Source organism: Scardinius erythrophthalmus (assembly GCF_964197995.2).
Source record: "Scardinius erythrophthalmus genome assembly, chromosome: 25".
Classification (NCBI taxonomy): domain Eukaryota; kingdom Metazoa; phylum Chordata; class Actinopteri; order Cypriniformes; family Leuciscidae; genus Scardinius; species Scardinius erythrophthalmus.
Window position 1 is genome coordinate 8,527,552 of NC_138245.1, and position 25,961 is coordinate 8,553,512.

General features: G+C 38.6%; 1 protein-coding gene across 1 annotated transcript in view; it reads right to left on the reverse strand.

Moving 5' to 3' along the window:
- apc2 (APC regulator of WNT signaling pathway 2) overlaps positions 1-25,522 on the reverse strand; it is a gene marked incomplete at both ends in the record, with an annotated part of 33,335 nt that extends 7,813 nt beyond the window's left edge. Inside the window, 7 exons of the mRNA XM_081357434.1 lie at positions 2,997-3,086; positions 5,893-5,988; positions 6,339-6,452; positions 7,090-7,198; positions 9,767-10,031; positions 16,423-16,513; positions 25,382-25,522. Coding sequence (XP_081213560.1) covers positions 2,997-3,086; positions 5,893-5,988; positions 6,339-6,452; positions 7,090-7,198; positions 9,767-10,031; positions 16,423-16,513; positions 25,382-25,522 — 906 coding nt within the window. The remainder of the gene's footprint in view (positions 1-2,996; positions 3,087-5,892; positions 5,989-6,338; positions 6,453-7,089; positions 7,199-9,766; positions 10,032-16,422; positions 16,514-25,381) is intronic.
- Between the last annotated feature and the right edge of the window lie 439 nt (positions 25,523-25,961).

The window sequence follows — 25,961 nt, forward strand, 5'->3', positions numbered from 1 at the left end:
ATATTTATAGAAAGACCCCTTTAAAGTCAACCATTTAAAGACCCCTTTAAAGTCAACCATCCATCCATTCTCCAAACTGCTTGTCCTATTTAGGGTCGCACAGGGTTGCTGGAGGCTATTTCAGCGTCTCAGGCCGAAAGCAGGAAACACACTGGATGGATGGCCAGTCCAGCACAAGGCTAACACTCACAGATATTTTCAAACTCACACCTATGATCAATTTAGTGTCTCCAATCTACCTATCCTTCGGTGAGGCGACAGTGCTACCAATTGAGCCACCGGGCTGCAACCATAAGTGCTCAAATTTATTTAAGATTAAGATTAAGATATACTTTATTGTCCCCAAAGAGAAATTTGTTTTGGACTCTGTCCATTCCGCAGCTTTACAGAGACAACACAAAAGACAATTTACAAAAAGAATAAACATTTCCTTAGCACATCCTCTCCCAAGCATTCTCTCATATACATTTAAATAGGTACGTATGTACAGTAGTAGACACATTAACGCCTTCCATTGGCACTTATAAAACTTTAAAACTGTTACTTTTAACAGTTAAAAAACAATTAAACAATTGAAAAACAAACAATTAAAAACTGGCATATAACACACAACTGATATATTGCACACTCTCCATATGGCCTACAAAAATACACAACTGACATTTTGCATACTCCATAGCACCCATTAAAATACACAACTGGCATATTGCACTCTCCCTAAGGCCCATAAAATACACAATTGGCATACTGCACACTCCAGAGTACCCATAAAATACACAACTGATATATTCCACAAGGCCTATATAATACACAATTGGCATGCTGCACACTCATAGTACCCCTAAGATACACAACTTATATATTGCACACTCTATCTGGCCTACAAAAATACACAATTGACATATTGCACATTCTCTATGGCCTACAAATGGCACAAATGACATATCACACACCTCAACAACCAACATATTGCACACCCCAAAAGCCTACAGATTGCAAAAAGAACATATTACACACACCTACATATTAGAGTTAATGAGCTTAATAGACATAGGTAAAAAATAATTTTTATAACGGTTTAGCCTACATTTAGGAACTCTAAATCTTCTGCCAGAGTGTAAAAGCTGGAATTCTGGATGAAGGATGTGGGTCGGGTCAGAAACTATTTTTTGTGCCTGTCTGATAACCGACTGCTCATAGATTTTCTGGGGGGGGCAGATAGTTTTTGACCCCCATAATCTTCATAGCTGTCTTTACTTGACGAGCGATCTGTGATTTTAATTGTACTGTCAAGTTACCGTACCAGCTTGTAATACCGTACTTTAAAATACTCTCTAATATTGCATAATAGAACAACAACATACATTTTTGTTCTACTCCATACAATTTAAGTCTCCGTAAAAAATGCATCCTCTGCTGGAGTCTGGAACAGACAGTATTTACATGGTCCTTCCAGGTCAGTGCATTATCAATATGTACACCCAGGTACTTGTAAGAGCTAACCTGAGTAATGGGTACATCGTTAATTACTACAGGCCTGGTATCGCCTATGGCTTTTGGGTCAAACACCATCTCCTCAGTCTTAGTTACGTTTAGCACAAGATAATTCTCATCACACCACTGAACAAATTCCTCAATTTCTGTATGATACGCAGCTGGACTTTTATCTTAATGCATGAGGCGAAGGATTGCTGTATCATCGGAGAATTAAATAATGTAATTATCAGTATGGAGTCTAGAGCAATCGTTAGTATATAATGTAAAAAGGGCTGGCGAGCTGACAAATCCCTGTGGGACACCAGTGCTGATTGGCCTGGGCTCCGTAAGAGCATCATTCACTTTAACCTGTTGAGTACGGTTTGTTAAAAATTAAAAATACCAGTTAAGAATAAAAGAATTAACATTCACGTGTTTCAGTTTCTGAATGAGCATATAAGGCTGTAAAGTGTTAAAAGCCGAACTAAAATCAACAAATAAAATACGTGCGTAGGCTTTGGGGTCTTCGAGGTGTTTACTGACCAGATGAGAAATGCTGTTAATAGCATCGTCTGTGCCGCGCCCCTGCCTGTAAGCAAACTGAAACGGATCTAAAAACACACCAACATCTTGTTTAAGAAATGACACTATTATCCTCTCAAAACATTTCATAACAATAGAAGTTAGCGCCACAGGCCTGAAATCATTACTCACCTTTGGGCATGGTTTTTTAGGTACCGGTGTAATTACTGATTTCTTCCACAGAGTGGGTATGACGTGCGAGTCTACTGATTTTTGAAAGATTGGAAACCATGCAGGTGCCAGTTCATCTGCACGTCTTTAACAAAAATGCGGATATTCCATCCGGTCCCGTTGCCTTCTTAGTACATAAGTTTTTAAAATGCAATCTTACCGCCTTGGGTTCTATCACCAACCTTACATCCTGCTCTGTGACAGAAACTGTCTCTAAAACATTCTTCCCTTCAAAAGAGAAGTCCCGAGTTTCAAATCTCAGATATAAGTCATTCAGTTCATTAGCTCTTTGCAGGTCATCTGAAGTGCTGATACGTTTTTGAGCTGGTGTCATATTCGTGATTACCTTCATCGTGTCCCATAGATTTTTTTATTTATTTTCTCTAAAACTCTGTTCGATTAGTTCTTTACGTCTCCTCCTGGCTTTCCTGAGCAAATGATTAAGCTCAGCTTGCACGATTTTCGGTTGTGCTCTGTCCTGGTTCTTAAATGCCAATTTCTTACGGTTGATACAGTCTTTAACCTCCTTAGTTATATATTTCAATATATTAGTTATAAATTTCAATGCATTTATTCAAGTGTGAAGTGCAAATGCATAGACCAGTATATTTACGTTTATAGAAAGGCAAATATTGCCCCTTTGTAAAAATAAATTCTGAAACACACTGTAAGCTACTTTATAGTTCCTAATGAATCTTCTGTGATGTTTTTGAAAAAAAAAAAAAAAAAAAAAAAAAATAACAAACCAAACACAACAAGTGTCTTACTTTGCTCCCTGTTTCTCCAGAAGCTTCCAAAGCACCAGCATTTCCAGTATCCATGTCAGGGACAGACGTTTTTGAGAGGCACTCTGCGTTCTGTGAGAGAGTATGGTTTATTATTTATTCCAGTTTTGTACATTTGGTTTATATGTCTGACTTAACACATTCATATTTATTAAAGTAGCAAAGTAAATATGTGCTATAATAAGAATGATCCACACATATTGATAGGGTGTATATTCTTCAAAATAAAGTACCAAATACCTTTCGAAGCTATAATAGCAATATTTTTTTTTTCCTGTTTAAAATCTGTTTCTGTTTGATTGAGCATTAGCACACCATCTGCATGTGGAGAGTGAATCACCACCAGTGGCTAAGCACTTGATTCATTCTTGCATGCTCAAACCCATCACTATGGCAACGTTTGGCACCAGTGCAACAAATACAATCCCTAGACAACTAGACTACATACAAGGATACAGATATAGCTCAAATTAGAGTTTTCAAAATACATTTTAATTTTATTTTAATGCAAGTATAATTCAGTTAAAAAATACCTAAATGCTTAAATACTTAAAATAAGCTTTATTGTGCTTAAATACAATCATTAATTGTGAACATGTGAATTCATTTCCAAAATGAACATTTTCATTTATTATTATTACTCTTATTATTTTATTTTACAGTATATAGGCATGGCGGCTACCAGGAGTCAAAAATACACGTGAACTCCTTCAATACAGTTTAAAAACCATCCCAGGATGCACCTCATAAAGTTTGAAAAAATGTCAAGGGTGCAAAGCTGTAATTTAGACAAAAAGGTGCCTGACATAAAATATTGTTGTGGCAAGCAGGGCGCGAGAACGGTGCCAGGCCGTTGGCGTGATTGCTAATGAGCGTCACCTGCGCACTGCACCAGTCTCGCATTTCTCACGGAGGAGCTTCGGAAGCATGAAAGGAGTTGCGACGGACAGTGAAGGACGAGAGAGAACCAGGCCTGGACATTATGTTATGTTTTGTTTATGTGTGTGCGGCAGTCGTCCATGAGGAGCTGCCGCTTTTACTTTCGTTTTGTGTTTATTCATAATTAAAGTGTTAAAACGTTTGCCGGTTCCCGCCTCTTCCCATTACAATTGTTTCTTAGCATATAGGTTTGATATGCTGAACTATTTTGGTCACTGCATAATCCACATACTTCCACATTAATTCATAGTTTCGATGACTACTATTATTCTAAAATGTGCAAAATAGTAAAAAAATTTAGAATGAGTTGAAAAGTGTAGTGTAGGTCCCTTAAAAAAAGCTTTACTCATTGCACACAGAATAAATGGCAAGTTTGGCAACCTTGTACTGCAGGCTTCATTATATCCTGACATCCTGACTTTATCATTTTAGATTTCTCAGCATCATTAAACAGTACGTAGTTCTCAAGAGCTCATTGTCAGTCTGGGCAGTATTGAGCAGACATATGACTGTGCTGCGGTGGGAATCCCTTAGTCCCAGAGAGCTATGCTCTAAATTACAGCGTCACACTTGCCAAGCATCCCAGTTACTGAACAGCCAATAGCAGGCAGCTTGCAGAGGGCAAACCCTGTTTTTTTTTTGCATAGCAACATTCGGTGCCAGCCTGTTCTGTGAGACAGGGCCAGGTGAGATTGGGCAGTGCAGCTGTGCAGTAAAGAAAAAAAAGAAAATCCTAGAAGAATAACACCTTCGTTTTTCATGAGCTGAGTAGCCATTGCAGAGAAACCATATAAAAACTATGTCACATTTCCATCAGTTAAACACTGAATTACAAATTTTATTTAATTACCATAAATATTAAATATAATATTTTATGTAGCAGAGCAGTCATGCTACACTACAGTGGAAACCACATACATTTCTGAATAATTATTTAAGACAAATTAATTATTTATTTAAGACAAATTTAAGACTAATTGCAATTTATATATTTTTTTATTATAAGCAACTACTAGCAACTTTTACTTTTAGCCCTGTAATATAATATAAATTGGCATGTTATTTAGTAATTACTTTTTACAACCTCAATCCATTACCGGTGTGCCCTTAATGTCACATTTTTAATGTGACTTTTCCAGCATGCTGGTTCAGTCAACATTGTTTTCTGTGGTTTTGTGTTGCCCCTGGTAATGGCAAACCCTCAGTAGTTTACAGCATCTATAAATTGTTCTGTGAAAATGCCACTATTGAGAGAGAATAAAAAAAAACAGTGGAGAAACGTATTTGTAGCATTTTAATTTGACCAAATAATTCACCAGAATTAAATCATCAAAGTGCCATTTCTTTCTATGAGTGTGACCCTGAACAGTTCCTGTCTTCACTAAACTATTATAAATTACAAATTATTATTGTTAAGTTCATAGAAAATGATGAAAAACATTTTTAAGATTTCTCGTGTTAATATCAGGGTGTGTAACTATTAAATATAATGTTTTAAATATATATTTAAAACGATCAATATAACTTTCACAGAACAATTGGTGTGATATGTAATACCTTGGGACACTGTTTTATGGTTGCATGTCAGTTATACCTCCTACACGTGACTTTGATTTAGCAGGAAAAAAACATTTTTAAATATTAATAATGTTTTACAACAAAACTGCTTAACTTATTTAGAGTTTTAAGTATATTTTTATATTTTTTTTTTCCGGACATATATTTGAATATCTGAATTTTATTATCACTAAAAATATCAAAATCAATTTTATTTCAGAAAATGAAAACATTCATCGTAGAAGAGCTCTCTTTATTGTCTGTATCATTTGCTTTTTTAAAGTATTTTTGAACAATTTAATATATATGAGTGGCAAATCATTAATAATTTAAGGAATTTTATGATTCAGGCTCAAATGGAGGACATGGATGTATGTGTCACCTGAGTCTCTGGTAGAGCACTCTTCTCTTGAGGACCACGCGAGCTCTGGGCCTCATGAAGCTCTTTTTCCAGCTGCTCTAACCGAGCAACACGGATCTGTAGGCAAAAACACATGCAGTGATTAATGATACAATATCTGCAAAATTCTAATGCTTTGATAGCAATACTCTGAAGGCTCATTTTCATACACCATATTATCTCTGCTACAAAGCCCAGTTTAGACATACAATTCATCCAACAAGGTTTTTCTGATAAAGCTGGCTGACCAAGGGTGTATTGCTGATTAGGGAGGTGGTTTAGAAGCCTGGTTGGGGACACCGTGAGTGATAGATTTGCAGTTGATAAAAGCGTAACCCAGTTGTGACTGACACGTGACACTTAAGCTGGATTTACAGCTGGATCTTTGTAGATGAAAACGTGGCATTTAATCTATAATCTGTTCTTACTTGTGTTCTCTGCACCATCTCGTCACTGGTCCCGAAACGTTCCTCCATCACGGAACGCAATTGCTGAGCTTCAAACTCTAGCTGCTGACGAATGAAATCCACCTGCAAGGAGAACTGTGAAGCACAGAAAAATGCACAGATAATGTACTGCACACATACCATGTTCATCATTTAAAGAACAAGAACAAATTTCTAGAGACATGAAAGAAAATTACAGACTGAAACTAATCTATAAATGATATTCAATAAAAAGCTTTTATTTTATAAAACTGAGCTGCATAAACATTCTGATTAACTTCCCCTTTTGTATTAAATGGAAAAAAGACAGTCAATACTGGTTTGAAATGACATGTTAGTGAGTTTTCAGTTATACTTTATTTTGGGGTGTCCTTGTTACAGTGTAACCATACATTTAAGTACTGAGTAATATTAATGAACAACATGTACCTACTATATAATTAGGGCTAGAGTAAGGATTTGGTTTAAGGTTAATTGCACGTAATTATGCATAATTTACTGTTATTACTACAATACGTACAATGAAAATGTTCATTTTTGGCTGAACTAGCCCTTTAAGAATCATAGCTGTTATTTCAAACTAGACAAGGGCATTACCTGTCTCAAAAAAAAAATCTACATTTAGGACAGTCTGTGGTCATTAGCAGCAAAACCAGGTGACCTCATTTTTGGCTACAGATGCACACTGTCCTATCAGTTAGCAAACAGGGTGGAAGTTGTTTAGATTGCTTACCGTATCGAGCCGTGGCAGTTCAGCCAGTCTCTGAGACAAACCCTGCAGCTGTGAGTAATACCATCGTCGCTCTCTCTCCTCTTTTTCTATTTCACTCAGCAACATGGACCTACAACACACAAAACACATTCCTAAAACCTGAAATTACTGTACTCAACCAGGGTTGGGAAGAATTTAGAATTTAAGAACTGAATCACTTTCATGAGTGTGCATTTAAAGGTGCTCTAAGCGATGTTGGGTGACGTCACTTCTTGTTGACGTTCAAAGTATTGTGAAACAAAACGGAGGCTAGCTCAACCTCCTCATCCCGTCCCCTCCCCCTCCCTTCCTGAAACAGTCATGAACCATTTAGAAAAAACAAACTGGATTTACCCATCTGTCCAGCAAATACAGAGCCACCTGAATGTCGGATTGGAAGCCCTTCTGTCGGCGAAGTTCTCGCCACCTTTTGAATGCTTTTCCAATGTAAATTCAGGACTTTCTTTCCTTCTTTTGCGTTCCTTCTGAACGTCTTCTCTTTGATCATGTGTTGGCCATATCAAAATGATCAATATAACATTTTAACGTTAGTTGTTGTCTAGGACATCTCTCCTCTAGCTAACTTCCCTCTTCATGCTTCTCTCTCCTCCTCTCCCCACACCCCCCTTCATGTGCATGCGCACTAACCCCCAACCCCCACCCCCAAATCATTCTTGTCGGTTATTGGCTGGAACACTGTTTATGTTTTATGGTCCAGGCTGGGCCAGTTTGTTTTTCTTGCTGTTTGTGGAGCCTGGGCTGTCTACAGAGACCGCGTTTTTTTGACAGTGTGTTCAGGGGACAGGCAGCTAGCAGATAGTGAGGAGATGTTTGCTTTATATGACAAAAAATGTTTTGACCTAAAAAACGTGATTTGGAATGGAATAGGCCATAGCCCACAGGATGTTGAATTAGTTGAACTGAATTTTTTTTTTTTTAATAAAACATTTGGAAAATACATTGGGCATATAAAATTTGTTGTTTGCTCCTTCCTTTTTTGTTTGCTTTAATTTCCAACCGTTTGTATGTAGTAGCATGTTGATGTGCCAATTGTGGATCTTTCATTTGGAGAACTCTCCTCATGTGTTTGCAATTTGCATAATGATGCTTTCAAAAGTTAATGACCAAACGTTTCATTACAAAAGTTCAAAATGCTGTTGCAGATTAAATATAATGTGGAAAACATTGAATAAATATCTTTTCGTCAGGTTAGATACTGATAATTAATAACTCAAACCCCCATCGGACTCACACATCCGCCATGTTTGTAGTTTTTAAATACTGTTAATTCGTGTTTGTAGTTCTAAATTAATCATCGTCCAACACGCAAAGGGTTGTAAGCAATATTAGCTGTTAGTGTGCATGGATCTGCACATTGGATTCTAACCGGAAAAAGTAGACCACCCGGTTATTTCAACATACTATGATTTGGGATGCACTAATTCTAATTTCAAATACTATTTAGGATGGACAGTATCCGAATTTGGACACAGAAATGATCAAGATGATCTGCTGAAGTTCAAAGTGAGCATCAGAATGAGGAAGAAAGGTAATTTAAGTGACTTTAAATGTGGTATGGTTGTTGGTGCCACACGGGCTCGTATTTCAGTATTTCAGAACGAGCAGATCTACTGGTGTTTTCACACATATGGTCCGAAAAACAGAAAATATCCAGTGAGAACCAGTTCTGTGGGTGAAAATGTCTTGTTGATGCCAGAGGTCAGAGGAGAATGGCCAGACTGGGTGCCACTCCTGTCAGCAAAGAATAGAAAACTATGTCTCACCATAACTGGACAATAGAAGATTGGAAAGAATGTTGCTTAGTCTGATGAGTCTCGATGTCTGCTGTGACATTCAGATGGAAGGTCCAGAATTTGGCGTAAACAACATGAAAGCATGGATCTATCTTGCCTTGAATCAACGGTTCAGGCTGCTGGTGGTGTAATGGTGTGGAGCACATTTTCTTGGCACACTTTGGGCCCCTTAGTACCAGTTGAGCATCGTTTAAATACCACAGCCTACCTGAGTTTTGTTGCTGACCATGTCCATCCCTTCATGATCATAGTGTAGTGATATTGTGATGGCTACTTCCTGCAGGATAATGCACCCTGTCACAAAGCTCAAATCATCTCAAACTGGTTTCTTCAACATTACAATGAGTTAACTATACTCAAATGGCCTCTACAGTCACCAGATCTCAATCCAATAGAGCACCGTTGGGATGTGGTGTGATTTGGTAGGATGTACAGCTGACAAATCTGCAGCAACGGCATGATGCTATCATGTTAATATCGACCAAAATCTCAGTGTTGAATCTATGTCACGAAGAATTAAGGCAGTTCTGAAGGCAAAAGGGGGTCCAAATACCAAGGTGTACCTAATAAAGTGGCCGGTGAGTGTATATGCATTTGAAATTACTTTCTCTTTATTTCTCTTATGTTCATGAATAATCTTGCAATTCATGGGTGAATCCAAACTGTTATCCAGTTAAATGCACTCTAGAATGAGAGCACCAATTTCCTATATTACCACTTACTATTACAACTACTAGCAACAAGTAATTATGGATCATGAATGTGACCTAAACTAAATGCCACTGGCTTTTAAAGGGGACTAACCCTCTAAGGAAGGAAGGAGTCTTAAGATGTGATGATCTCACCTCTCTTTACAGAGTTCCTCTAAGTGCTGGGCAGTGACACGGCCTTCTCCAATTGCCTGATGAGGGTGTCCGGGGTGCATGGCTGTGCCTTCTCCAGATGCAGATGAAGACTGGCGGGACGGTGGACAGACGGGACTCCTGGCTCTGCCGAGGTTCAGTCTCTCCTCGCCTTCCCCTACCTGGCTAGCCATCGTCTCCGGAAACACACGCAGGTTGTGAGGCTGGTACTTGAGCTCATAGTAGTTGGTCAAGTCCATATGCAGCTCTGTAAAAAAATAAAAAAATATGGTAAAGCCAAAAAGTTTTTTTTTTTTTTGTGGTCTTTTTATAGTTTTTGTTTAGTACTTGTGGATTTGTACAAATTACTAAGCTAAAATAAATTTATTTTGCTGTAGTGTTACTGTTACTTTGAAAAGAGTGGTACAGGAAACAATATCTAAATATTTTACAGTCTTCTGTCTCTAATAGGGCTGATTTAACAATTCTGAAAAATCGATATTAATCGATCTTCATCTTTAATGAATCTATAAATCCCAATATAAACTTTTAGTCTATGCTGTTTTCTGGACATGTATGAACAAAACTTTACCAAACATTATTTGTAACATGCCTGCTATACAATAATCGCCTTGTAAAAGCCTTGTGCTTTCTTTTAATAAAAAAACTGTCAATTTTCAAACTGTGTCAATTTTATAATGAAAATTCAAACAATAAATGTTGTTTAAGCGCTCCTTAATGTGGTGTGACATATCGCTGTAGCTGCTCCAGTTTAAACTTCAGTGCAGAGCGCACATGAACCAATCATCTCTTTACAATTAGTTACTATTTGTGACAGGCCTCCTCTTCTTCGAGAGTCATCCTGCTGAGGCCTCCATGCAAACAGCTTCATCTTTGCAGGTAGAGCTAGAAAAGAGGCCTCTCTCTCATAATAGATGGTTGTTCTTTAGGCCCTTCGCACCCTGAGCTCCGTGTTGGGTATGTCTAAACTTAGCTGTTTTCCACATGGTAAGAGGAAACACTAGACCCTCTCTGGTTTGAGTATGGCATGCCTCCTCTTCCTTGAGACTCATCCTGCTGAGGCCTCCATCCCTCAGAGCTCCATGCAAACAGCTTTGCAGGTAGAGTTAGAGAAGAGGCCTCTCTCAATGACAGAGAGATGTTCTCTGGTTGTTCTCTAGACCCCTCGCTCCCTGAGCTCTGTGTTGTGCATAGCTGAGCTGAGCTGTTTCCCACATTATAAGAGAAAACACTAGAGACCACATAGGTGTGAGTGTGGCAGGCCTCCTCTTCTTTGAAAGTCATGCTTCTGAGGCCTCCGCTCCCCATAGCTCTGGAAAGGAGCTATCTGTCTCTGGTTAGAGACTGTGGTCAGGTTCATTCTTCAAAGAAAACAGGTTGTTGGCTTCAGCTGGTAAAGCATGATAGCCTCCCTGGTATGGGGGTTGATGCTGGTCCCCCTGAAAGTAGCAGGCTAGTGCCTGTAGGGTCTGGGCAATATTCCCTTAAAGGAGCCCCCCTCTAAGTTGGGTTGTGGTGTCCAGGCCTTTGAGCTGGCTCTGGGTCAAGTCCTTCGTGTAAAATCACAAAGGTGCTTCCTCATTAAGCATGAGGCCCAGGCAGTGGCCGTAAGGGGATTTAACTCTGAGTTAAATGTGTTTTGTGCTTGTCACAGCCATGATTGACAAACAAATTGACAAATGATTGACAAACATCCCCTCAGCATGGCAGCGTGGGTATTTTGTTACCCAAAGTGTCTCAGGACGCAGTGCAAGTTCCCTTTCGAAAGGAAACTTCTTGGGTTACGACTGTATCTTGTCGCCATGCCTCCAAGCTGCCTGCACAGTCCCTTCAGACGTAGAAGTGGATGACATGTTCTCTAGGCGCCCTTTTATACTTCCTGGTCACACTAGTAGTGACCTTATGGCTGTCGCCGGCCAATACGATTGCCGTGATTATACAGTACTTCAGTCATCAGTCACACTGAGGCGTTCCCCCAAAGTGTCTCAGGACGCAGTGTCTTGTGCTGTACACCGCATAAAGATCCAAAATAATATATATATATATATATATATATATATATATATATATATATATATATATATATATATATATATATATATATATATATGTATATATATGTATAAGTATCTCACAAAAGTGAGTACACCCCTCACATTTTAGTATATCTACTCAAGGGACGATATTATAGAAATGAAACTTGAATATATTTTAGAGTAGTCATTGTGCTGCTTGTATAGCAGTATATATTTACTGTCCTCTGAAAATAACTGAACATGCAGCCATTATTGTCAAAATAGCTGGCAACAAAAGTGAGTACACCCTAAGTGATTATAGCTGTACGATGTTTAACCATGCAAAGCCACATGTTCTATTCATCATGTTCATGTTTTTGTCTGCTTGACAGGACCATACAAATTGTTGTATATTGTATTAGAGCAGTTAAAATTTGTACTTTGAGTACAATTCTCTCATACTGACCACTGGATGTTCAACATGGCACCTCATGGCAAAGAACTCTCTAAGGATTTGAGAATTAGAATTGTTGCTCTCCACAAAGATGGCCTAGGCTATAAGAAGATTGGTAACACCCTGAAACTGAGTTACAGTACAGGCCAGGGTCACACAGAGGTTTTCCAAGATGGGTTCCACTCGGAACAAGCCTCGCAAGGGTCAATCAAGAGTCCTCGTGCTGTGTGTCAGGTGCAGAAGCTGGCTTCAAAAAACAGACGCATGAGTGCTGCCAGCATTGCTTTAGATGTTGCAGAAGCGGAAGGTCAGCTTGTCAGTGCTCAGACCATACGCCGCACAACTGCAACAAGTCGGTTTTCATGGCCGTCGTCCCAGAAGGAAGCCTCTTCTGAAGCTGGCTCACAAGAAAGCCCGCAAACAGTTTGCTGAAAGCAACCTGTCCAAGAACATGAATTACTGCAACCATGTCCTGTGGTCTGATGAGACTAAGATAAACTTGTTTGGTTCAGATGGTGTCCAGCATGTGTGGCGATGCCCTGGTGAGGAGTACCAAGAAAATTGTGTCTTGCCTACAGTCAAGCATGGTGGTGGTAGCATCATGGTCTGGGGCTGCATGAGTGCTGGTACTGGGGAGCTGAGCTTCATTGAGGAAAACATGGATTCCAATATGTACTGTGAAATTCTGAAGCAGAACATGAAGCTCACCCTTCAGAAACTGTGCCGAACGACATGATAACAACCCCAAACACACCGCCAAGATGACAACTGCCTTGCTGAGGAAGCTGAAGGTGAAGGTGATGGAGTGACCAAGTTTTTCTCCAGACCTGAGACCTATTGAGCACCTGTGGGGCATCCTCAAGCAGTAGGTGGAGAAGCGCCATGTGTCTAAGACTCCGTGATGTCATTATTGAGGAGTGAAGAGGGTCCCAGCAACAACCTGTGCAGCTCTGGTGAAATCCATGGCCAGGAGGATTAAGGTTAGATAACAATGGTGCTCACTCAAAATATTGACACTTTGGACATAGTTTTGACATGTTCACTTAGGGTGTACTCACTTTTGTTGCCAGCTATTTTGACAATAATGGCTGTATGTTGAGTTATTTTCAGAGGACAGTAAATATATACTGCTATACAAGCAGCAAACTGACTAATCTAAAATATATCCAAGTTTAATTTCTATAGTATCTTCCCTTGAGAAGATATACTGAAATGTGAAGTGTGTACTCACTTTTGTGAGTATATATATACACTCACAAAAGTGAGTACACCCCTCACATTTCAGCAAACATTTAGTTAAACATATACACATTAACAGCAAGATATATCAATCAGATCTCAGTCAGAACCAGTTCTCTGTTCCCATTCTGATATGTCAGTATGAGGTTTATGTATGCAGTTGTAGGGAAAAGTATGTGAACTCTTAGAATGTCAATCGATTTCAACAGAAATTGGTCATTTGATCAGGTCTTTAACTAAGCTCCAATAACAGACAAATACAGTCTGTTTAAAAAAATAAAAAGTAAAAATAACATGAACAGTTGTACATTTTCATGTCTTTATTGAATACATGCTCAGTGACCCAAAACAAGTATATCACTAACATAAAGCTTCAATAGAAGAAAATAAACCTTGACTGAGATTCTGTGGCATGACCTCGAGAGAGATTCACATCAGAAATCCCAAGAACTGTGTTTAACTGAAATCGTTTAATGGAATGTTGCAGAATTCCTATTTACTGTTGTGCAGTTCTGATCCACATTTACAGGACATGTTTGGTGGAGGTTTACTGCCCCCAAAGAAGCATTAAGTAATTATTTAACCCATTGTGTTCAACAAAGACATTAAAATTATTTTATTTTTTAGAATGATTTGTATAACAGACTGTATAACTTCAAATTAAATTTGACCAACGTCAAAGTAAAAATTAGACCAAATCAAATGTAAAATCAATTCCTGTATAATTCTGTGATATTATATAGAAGTTATTCGATTAAATAATATGCTAAATATCTTGTACATTTATCAAAACAAAATTAAATAACTGAGGAATAATATATAATATATATATATATATATATGTATATGTATATATATATATATATATATATATATATATATATATATATATATATATATATATATATATATATATATATATATATATATATATATGTATATATATATATATATATATATATATATATATATATATATATATATATATATATATATATATTATATATTATTTTTTTAATATATATGAATTTATTTTGAAAAATAAACTATTAAATGGCATTTTCTGGAGAGTTTTATGCAAAGAAATGGAGAAATTGAGTCTTACATGATATGTGAAAAACTGCAAGGTAAAGAGCATATTTGCATTGTTGTAGTATCAACAGGTATTAGGACATTTAGCATTTACATTACTGTTAATCAGCAGTGGTGGAATGTAACAAAGTACAAATACTTTGTTTCTGTAGGCCTACTTTACTTAAGTAGAATCAATAGTGCATACTTTTGACTTTCACTTCATTACATTTTGCAGCAATTATTATACTTTGTACTCCACTACATTTCTACAACGTTTCGTTACATTTTCTGATCAGTTTTTCCCCTGCCAAAACAGGGGTTGAAAAAAAATGCCCTGTTTTCGGTGCTGGTGACGCGTTCATGTAAGGGTGGCGCTGCCAATAAAAGCACCTAAAAGCTGTCACAAAGAACCGGCAAAAGTAATGATTATGAATATGTAAAATATAGCAAGGAGACATTTTAATTGTTTATTAATAAACATGTGTTTTCTGTGTCAGTGCCCTGCATAGATGAAGTTGACGATGCTGACTCGCGATCTTCGCAGTAGTGAACGCGCCAGGGAGAAATGCACATTTCATATGGATTACACAAGCAGCGGTCTGTTTTCTTTCGTTTTGAATTGTTCTGTTTAAAAGAAGACCTTCCAAGCTTTCTATAGATATATGTATCAGGTCTGTCAGGTAGGCTTCCTTATACGCTGAGTTTCGGTTAATTTATGAGACGAGAGTCCAGTTCACTCGTCAGCGCGTCGGTGTTGTGATTATCTATTGTCTATATACTATATTTATTTTATTAATCCAGGCAATTGGTTGATGAAACATTGATTAAAATTAAGATACAATTAATACAAAACGAAATTAATTTTAAAGAAAGGCTTTGTGCTTTCTGTTTGAGGTCACAGTGAAAGTTTTAAACAGTCTTTTAGTGCCGATTTCAGAGCGGTCCCGTCCGTATTGTTTTTTCCTCATAAATGCGAACATGAAAAATAAAATAAAATGAATATGTTATGTTCTGTGGAGAGCCAACCCTTCTTCATCTGGTGGGTAGTATTACTTTGGTTTGCAGTGTAATTCACAGAATTACAAAAACATATTTTGCCACCTAAAAGTTAAAGATTTTTTGTGTCACGTCCACGGCATGTGTAGCCTATTTCCCTCATATTAAATATAAAACGCTTGATTACACATTGTATTACCTTGTTATGATAGTGACCCATACAATGTGCCAAACATTTTTTCCTTACCTTGTCATTCAAGGCCAGGGCACTTTTTGTACAACCAACGTTGTGCTGAACTTGACAAAATTGATCTGTTGCTGCAGCGGCGGCCAGCAGCTTTTTTTTTTTTTTTTTTAAGGCAGTAGAAGGTTCTGGAACTTTTGCACGCTTCCACATCCTGCGCAACTACGGATCTCCCAGGAACATTCATTCATTCACATGTTGCGTACATTTAACCATGTCGGAGTTCTGAGTAGTAGCCTACCTAGATGCGCATGGCATGTGCGAGCGGTGCGCGATCATGGTCGACTGACAACGAGATTAAGCAGCTGAACAAGAATACGGCCGTGTCCCGATTGTTCTCATCTCAGCTCCGCCGAGACAAAATAGACATGCCATTTCAAAATCTTTCATTTATAATCAGAAATATGTTTTCAAAAGCATCACTTTCATCAAATTTTATGTGACATAATTTCCAGTAGGCAACTGACTGCAAACGAGCAGGCTTATGTGCCGGGGCTGAGCCCCGGAGAGCCCTGGCCCAATTTAACCACTATATATATAACAGTTAAAATACAAAAGCTACAGATAAATGAACAGTGACAGCAATGTACAGAAGTGTAGAAATTTCCTCCAGTACCTTTGAGCTGGTCCAGTACATCAGTTCTGCCTGAAGAGGCAAGAGTTCCGGCTTCCTGCTCCAGTTTACTTTGCAGCTGCCTCAGAACCTCCTATTATAGCAAAATAAAAAATTACCAAATAAATACATAAATGAGCAGTCATTGTTTGCCTGTGGAGCCCAGTTTAGCGAAAACAAACGTATATTTTAAAGTAAAAAGAGACGCTTCTCTCATTTTGAGTAATCGGATGACCTCATCTTTATAATGCATGCATCAGCTCTGTTTGAGTAGAGAACAGACTGAGAGATTGAAAATCTTTGGCAAGGATTACGCATGTGGGCCACAGTAGAATCATGGGCTATTGAATATGTAACACCTATAATCTCATGAAAGCAGTTGTTGAATCCGTTTCAATCAATGAATCAGCTGTATTTTTAAGATTGATAAAGGTTCACCCAAAGATGAAAATTCTGTCATAATTTACTTAATCTCATGGCCTTCTTAAAGGTTCTCTCAGGTTCTCTCAGCCAGCGATACGATATTTGCCGATACTTCAAAAAATTCTACGATTCGATTCAGGGCTATATCGATCGATTAATCGATACTTAGATATATGTTACGTTTAATTAAACTCTTTGAAAATTGCACACCCTCTCCCAATTGGGACATTTACAACAGAAGTGGTCATTTGCAAGTACTCATATTTCATAAATCATGTTTTTTATTATTATTGTGCATTCCAAGTAATATCAATCAAACTGCTGCAGCTAGGTTGTTTTGATTAATAATAATAATAACTTTAAAAATACAGGTAAATTACAAAATTAAAGTTAATTGAAAGTATGCTTTAATATGTTAAAAGTTTTTTTTTTTTTTTTTTTTTAGCAGAGCAGATACATTCACATTTCATCTTTCTGAGTCAAACAAAACCAAGTAATTGCTATGATAAATAATACAACACTCGGTTAATCTTTGTAACGTTAATCTCCTCAGCTGACATAGACGCCTGACAAACTTTGTTGTTGTGATAACGCAGTACAGAAAGCTTTTCCCTCACCACTAAACGAGCTGCTTTAGTAGGTTCCGTGAAAATGTTTCAGGTTTTATCTTCCTTTTACGCCCTGAAGAAGATATCACGAGTTCATTGAAATTATCCATCCTCGATCACTTTTAGTCAGCTTTGACGAAACTCCTCTTAGCCAGCGCGTCTTTTCAAAGTGACATCTCTGACCTGAATACTGCACGCTGAGTCGCTAAAACGGACTTACATTGTTGTGTTCACCAACAAGGGTGCGAGTGCTTGTCTGTTTCTGCTGTAAAACATGAACTCGCGATGCCTTGACAGCGGACAATACCAGCTTTTGTGAAAAAAAATTGTTTAGGGTTTAGTCAGTCTTGTCAGGTGTCTATTTCAGATGAGGAGATTAACATTTGGTTGGTGAGTAAACGAAAATGTGCGCTTTGGCGGAAGGATGTTACGTGAGAATGTGGAGAGTGTCAAAATAAAGGTGTATATCGATATTGTAAGTGTGGAATTGATGCATCGTATCGTTAGACGTTATATCGATGCATCGATCCATATCGATGTATCGTTACACCCCTAGTACAATGGGCAATCAGAGGTGTTTACGATTATGCTCAACAGCGCTCAAAACGTCACATTTTTTAAATTTCAGTAACGACTTGGTACCAAAGACAACTCTAGTTTGTCTTCTGTTGTTCTCTGGTCTCGTTGTGTGAGCGTGCGGTTTTGACGCTCATGTCATACATTCTTCTGTCTGCATGTGTTGTTGTGTTCTGTGTAGCATGCAGTTCATGTTTATTTGGCCGCATGATTTCTTGTTGTCTTGTGCTGTGTAGCACGTGGCTCGTGTTTTTCATCAGCGGCATGCTTTCATGTTGTCATGTTTTGTGTGGACATGCAATCGGAATCGGAATTTGGCCCGAACCCATAGTACTCCCCCAAACATGCAAAACGAACAACGGACAGCAGTCAGTCAACGATACGGACAACCCCCCAAAATATTGCGAAGTTCGAGACTGATAGTACGGGGAGATAACACTGCTGTGGCAATGGAGAAAATTAGCCACAGAAACAGAGCTCTTGCGGGAGCAGAGGAGTCATCACTGCTGCGGCAATGGAGAAATAAGCCAAAGTAACAAAGCTCCTGCATGAGCAGAGTAGACATCACTGCTGCGGCAGTGGAGAAATAAGCCAGAAAAACAGAGCTCCTGCGGGAACAGAGGAGACATCACTGCTGCGGCAGTGGAGAAATTTAGCCAGAGAAACAGAGCTCTTGCGGGAACAGAGGAGACATCACTGCTGCGGCAGTGGAGAAATAAGCCAGAAAAACAGAGCTCCTGCGGGAACAGAGGAGACATCACTGCTGCGGCAGTGGAGAAATAAGCCAGAAAAACAGAGCTCCTGCGGGAACAGAGGAGACATCACTGCTGCGGCAGTGGAGAAATTTAGCCAGAGAAACAGAGCTCTTGCGGGAACAGAGGAGACATCACTGCTGCGGCAGTGAAGAAAATTAGCCAGAAAAACAGAGCTCCTGCGGGAACAGAGGAGACATCACTGCTGCGGCAGTGGAGAAATAAGCCAGAAAAACAGAGCTCCTGCGGGAACAGAGGAGACATCACTGCTGCGGCAGTGGAGAAATTTAGCCAGAGAAACAGAGCTCTTGCGGGAACAGAGGAGACATCACTGCTGCGGCAGTGAAGAAAATTAGCCGGAGAAACAGAGCTCTTGCGGGAACAGAGGAGACATCACTGCTGCGGCAGTGGAGAAAAGGCCGTGAAGGCAAGGTTAACCAGAGACGGAGCTCCTGCGGGAGTGGAGGAGACAACACTGCTGGGGGAGTGCAAGAACGGAGTGGGCTCCTGCTGGAGCGGTTGGGAAGACACTGCTGCGGCAGTGATGTAGAATGTTTTCACTATTTTAGTGAATTGATGTTAATTGAGGTGGATATGGTGAGCTTGTAGGTTTGAGTGAGAGAACAAGCTGGATCTGAAGAATTTAGCTGGCGGGAGAAGGAAGTGTTATCTTGGGCTACGTCGCTAGTGGAGGCAGCCTTGCACTGGAGCTGCAGGCCACGGACAATGGGGAGGGTTATAAACGGCAGGATGAAATATTGGAAATGTTTTTTTCTTTTTTTTTCTTTCATTGGTTTTCTCGAAGTGATAACACAGGCTTACATGATGAGAAGCCTAAAACGCTTTATAACCTGTGAATATTCACCTCTGACACATCAATTTGATACTGTAATCGTTGTTTGATATACAGCAAAGTACAGTCTGATTTAGATGATCGTTTGTTCCTTTATCTGTTCTTGATTTGGTTGGCACATGTGCATTCATTTTGTGAAGTTTAAAAGAGACTAAACTTGCATTCAATTGTTCGCCTTGAATTTATTCAATCGTCTTCGACAGTCACAAAAGGATCATTAAACTTTTACCATGAAAACACACTGCTTGTATGATTTTTTTTAAATCTTAAATCATACTTATCCCAACCTGGAAATTATTAAAACAAAAATTCCATACCTTCTAACTGCTTGGGAAACCTCAACGTAACAGTTTATTTTCATAATTTCTCTGTCTACGGGTCATTACATTACTTGACGATTCTGTTCGTTCTAAACCAGATAAGGATGAAGTGAATTTGTATCTGATTACATTTTTTTGAGTGCATTAGTGAGAACGACTGCGTATATGAATTTGTCCTACCAGTCTGTGCAGCATCTCTTTACCAATAGTGAAGCTGTGGCTTTCTTTAAATTACTTCAAAATAGAGATACATCTATGCTGTAACTTTCAGTTTCTAAGAGATTTTGTTGATAAATCGGAGGACAGCGTTAACAATAAGTTAATGATTTTGTATGCGACTGTTTGTGCGATCTAAACGTAATGTGCAAGCTACTTTTTGTACGTGTGTTAAAAGCCACAAGGAAGCAGCGCGTTAGTTAGAACAGCAAATCACTTGTACAGAAAAACGCATATTCCCCCGATCATGATGCGTATCAAGATGGCATAAACTGTGCTTGTGATTTAGTGACTGAAGCGATGTGAAATTCAACCAGGGACAGAAAACGAGACGGGTTTGAGCTGTGCTCTCATGGAGTTGAGCAGCCGGGGATGAGTGTGTGAGTGGGAAGAGGGCGGGCATTGCCCGAGACGCGAGCTTGGTGCTCGACAGGCCTTATTGTCCAATTCTCTATGGCAGGAATTATTGAATGGGCCGAATTAGAGAAATACACAGAAGGAGATCACGGATGATTCCGCCTGCGGTGGCGAGGGTAGGCCTCGGCATCTCGGCTTGCTGGGACCTGTTTGCTTGGCCTGACGCCCGCGAGATAACACCAGAGGATTGCGGCAAAGATTCCTCAAGGATGAAAGATTCTTCATCGGACAGGAAGAGCTCGATTCGGACAAGTTAGGAAGGTAGGGTGGGGCCAAATGCTGAAAACTGTCGAGTAACATAGGTGAGTCGACTGTGTATATACTTGTAAATATAGGCCTCCACTCTGATTGGGTAGACATGTTGATTACTGATTGTTGACAGCTGGTTGGAATGACGTGATGATTGGAATGGCGTGATGATTGGAATGGCGTGATGATTGGATAGATAATTTGAACATGTTCCTCCCGAACTTTGTTAATAAAACATAATTTATTGTCCTTGTGTTTGCAGTCCTGTGCCAGTTCCTGGTTGTTATTAAACTTTCGTGTCCTGCCCTGCCTGATGCTGTTTACTTTGTTCAGTCTTGCCTTGTCCAGCTGCCAGTCCTGTTTTCCCCCACAAGGTAGTTTTTGTTTGTTTTGTTTTATTGTCAAATATAAGCCAATTTCTCTGCATCTCTAGGCCCTTTCACACAGCGTGTTGATCCCAGGAAATTGCTGTAAAATTGCTAGAGTGCTTTCTGTGTGAACACAAACACGTCCCGGGATTGATGCCGGGATCGATGCCGGGATGGGGACCTAGTAACATTTCTGGGATCAGTCCCGAAATGCGCCCTTTGTAAACAAAAGCCAGGACAACAGGTTTGCATTTAAAGTCTGTGTAGAGAGAACGATGTCGTCTTAGCGGCCTCTAATTTAATAACTAATGATCCTTGCGACGGAAGTGAATGAATCAAAACTAACTTTAGCTGGAAAATATCTTTATTCAATAACCGCTATAAAGCCAAAACAATCTCTGTTACCTTAAATTATCCGTTTGTTACTGTAAAGCCACTTTGAAACAATCTACATTGTTAAAAGCGCTATATAAATGAAGATGACTTGACTTGACTTGACTTCATGACATCATCACGCAAAGCGTTCCCTTAGCGCCAATCGACGCAGCGTCTCGTTCCCTCTTCAGGGAACCTAGGTTTTAGTCGGAACCGAAGCGATTGTCTTTATTTCACAATATAATAATGAACACGCAAGAGAATCCTGGAAAACGCTAAGTAATGTCGCTACTGGAGAGTATGGAGTTATCAGCAGAACTGACATCTGACAAGAGTTATCCTGACGTCACGTGTCTTTAAGGGATCTTTACAGGATCTCTTTGAACGTACTCACAGATTCCGGAAAATCACTGGCAGTGTGAATGAACCAAAATCAAACGACAAATCCCGGGACACATTATCTGTGTATTTTCTGGAATCTCTGTGTGAAAGGGGCTTCTGAGTCCTCACCTCCTCCCTTCACCTAAACCTGACAGTCTCAGGGTTTATTGTCCATAATGGTCCATTCTGTTCAGCAGAATAAATAAATACAGTTCAAGTTTGGAATGGTATGTGAGAGAATAAATGATGACAGAATTATCATTTTTGGTTTAACCCCTTAAGTCTCAAAGTTTTGATTCTTAAATTCCTCAAGCTATACATTCTATTAATATGCTTGGCAAATGTAAATAGTCTAAAGACAAATAGACATGGCAACATAATTGTATATTCTGATTATTGTTAATAATAAATGTTCCTATTTGTTTAACATTTTATAAAAGTCAAAAATGGATTTATGCAACATGTTTTATATATATAAACTAGAGTTTATATTTTTTTTAAAGAAGTCTCTTATTCTCTCCAAAGCTGCGAAATTCTTGTGAAATATTATTACAATTTTAAATAACTGCTTTCTATTTTGATACATTTTCAAATGTAATTTATTCCTGGTATGTCTGAATTTTCATATTAGAAATCATTCTAATATGTTCATTTGGTACTTGGTAAATTTCTTATTGTTATTAATGTTAAAAAACATTTTTGCTGCTTAACTTTTTTTTCTGGAAACTGTGATACATTATTTCATTTTTTTTTTCAGGATTCTTTGAGGAATAGAAAGTTGGGGGGAAAAAACAGCATTTATTTGAAATAATTTTTTAATGAAATTATACTTTCTGAATAATTGTGTTAATTTCTTAAAAAAAAGAAAAATCTTCCTGACCCCAAATTTTTGAATGGTATTGTAAATATGATGCACATTGTATTTGTCTCCAAAGCAGTTAAACTGACAAAACAGGCATGAATCTGCCATATTTAACCTACACACAACCTCTTAAAGAGTATTTCTTCATCTGATGAATTCCAATGCTATCTTCAGTGGATTTATGTGGTTTGTTGGTGTGATTTCATTCGCAGAATCACTTAATATGAATATGATAGGAGGAAAAAGACACTGCTGTTTTACTGGAACTCGAAAGCTGAACCGACATCACTCTCATGTAACACATCAAACATTCTGCAATTTAAGACTCAGGGTCAATAATAAAATAAGCTCCATGGTCTAATGGTTGCTTTTTCTGCTCAACTGAGAGCTGTAATGGGCAACAGTGATTTAAAATGTTCTCAGACATCATTTAGCTCAGAGATGCTGGACATTCATCATTAGAATCTCCAGATATTTTGTGGAAAGTAGGTCATGAGTGATACAAATGCATGCAATAGAGACTCGCTCTTGCCAAACAGATCTACAACACACTGCTCTACATGACCAACAGTATTATAAAACATCCTATACTTATAGAAAATAACAACGATCACAAATACTGAACAGACAATATTCCAAATGAATAAACTTGAGTTACAATTATTTTTTGAGGTTTAGACTTTTTTACAATGGGTTAAAAAAATTCAAATATCCGAAGTCCAAAAACCACATGTATTGTCAACAAAAACCAACAAGAGACTGAACTAAACAGGGGGTGTGTATATATATATATATATATATATATATATATATATATATATATATATATATATATATATATATATATATATAGGACTAAACAAGTAAAATTAGATTTTTCTACCCCATTTTAATTAGCAAAAACAACAAATTTAGCCATTCTTAGGTTGGCTTTGAAAATAGTAACTACACTGAACAAAATTATAAATGCAACACTTTTGTTTTTGCCCCCATTTTTCATGAGCTGAACTCAAAGATCTAAGACTTTTTCTATGTACACAAAAGGCCTAATTCTCTCAAATATTGTTTACAAATCTGTCTAAATCTGTGTTAGTAAGCACTTCTCCTATGAACACCTGAAAACCAGTCAGTATCTGGTGTGACCACCATTTGCCTCACGCAGTGCAACACATCTCCTTCGCATAGAGGTGATCAGGTTGTTGATTGTGGCCTGTGAAATGTTAGTCCACTCCTCTTCAATGGCTGTGCGAAGTTGCTGGATATTGGCAGAACACGCTGTCGTATACGCCGATCCAGAGCATCCCAAACATGCTCAAAGGGTGACATGTCCGTTGAGTATGCTGGCCATGCAAGAACTGGGATGTTTTCAGCTTCCAGGAATTCTGTACAGATCCATGCAACATGGGGCAGTGCATTATCATGCTGCAACATGAGGTGATGGTCGTGGATGAATGGCACAACAATGGGCCTCGGGATCTCATCACAGTATTTCTGTGCATTCAAAATGCCATCAATAAAATGCACCTGTGTTCGTTGTCCATAACATACGCCTGTCCATACCATAACCTCACCGCCACCATGGGCCACTAGATCCACAACGTTGACATAAGTAAACCACTCACCCACACAACGCCATACACGCTGTCTGCCATCTGCCCTACAGTGAAAACCTACCTTTGGAGATGGCTTATGGTAGAGAAATTAACATTCAATTCATGGGCAACTGCTCTGGTGGAGATTCCTACAGTCAGCATGCCAATTGCACGCTCCCTCAAAACTTGCAACATCTGTAGCATTGTGCTGTGTGATAAAACTGCACATTTTAGAGTGGCCTTTTATTGTGGCCAGCCTAAGGCACACCTGTGCAATAATCATGCTGTCTAATCAGCATCTTGACATGCCACACCTGTGAGGTGGATGGGTTATCTTGTCAAAGGAGAAGTGCTAACACAGATTTAGACAGATTTGTGAACAATATTTGAGAGAAATAGGCCTTTTGTGTACATAGAAAAAGTCTTAGATCTTTGAGTTCAACTCATGAAAAATGGGGGCAAAACAAAAGTGTTGCGTTTATAATTTTGTTCAGTGTATGTTGCTGTATGGTGCTATCAAAATATAGCTTTTTGTTTAAACAATTCAAAATATCAACTTATGCCAGAGGAATACTGTATAATAACCCTATAATAAGCCTTTTACAAGAAAATGTACTAGTTTGGCCAAGTAATAAAAGATAAGAGCAGTGCAGAGTTTATAACAAACCTGCTTGGAAACCTTTGAAAATTGCTTAGTTATTATTTTGTTTGGTGCCACTAATGGTCCACACACACTGCACCATTATGTGCATCATTCTCAAACATTACCCTGATGCTGTGTAACAGTTTCAGTTTTATGATCTGTGTAATCTGTAAATTCAGAAGCAGATCCAACACGTCTGGAATCAAAACTCTAGTATCGGGCCTGACCCAAGTTTACAGGCCATATTCATAATTGGTCAGACCAAGCCCCCTTGTGGAGCCAAGGCTATCAGTTTAATAATTTAGTGATATTCTGAGCTTCACTCACCTTCATGTCAGAGGTTTCATTCTCCAGCTTGGACAGGTGGTGTGAGTTGTCCTGAAGCTCACGCCGCAGGTGAGAGTTCTCCTTACGAAGATCCTCCACCTGCCGCACCAGCTGGTCATAGGAGGCCGTTGGGTATGACATAATCACTCGATTGAAACCCTGAGAAGGTCAGAGGGCAGGGGTCAAAGTTAATGCAGTCATAATCACGTCTCTAAGTTCATTAAGAATTCAGTGCATACAGTTGGTTTGCAGTTAACCATACATTGCAGCATCCTTGGAGAACAATGTTGAAAAAGTAAGTCATACCTGCTTAAGGCTGTCAATAGTTTTTGGAACATTTACTGTAAGTGTTGGTTCTACAGTAGCTCTATAGTGGATATAATAGAAAATGTCCCACATGTTGTAATAGTTTTAATGTTTGGTCAAATGCCTTTTATAAAGTGAGTAAAGACCTTTCGTAAAGTTCTTAAAGTGACAAACTAACCTAGCCTAAATCTACCTATTGCCTGATTGGCAAGTTTATAATTGAATATACCACCTAGACATATTCTGTCCTTAAAAAGCCTGCCTTTGACTTTTT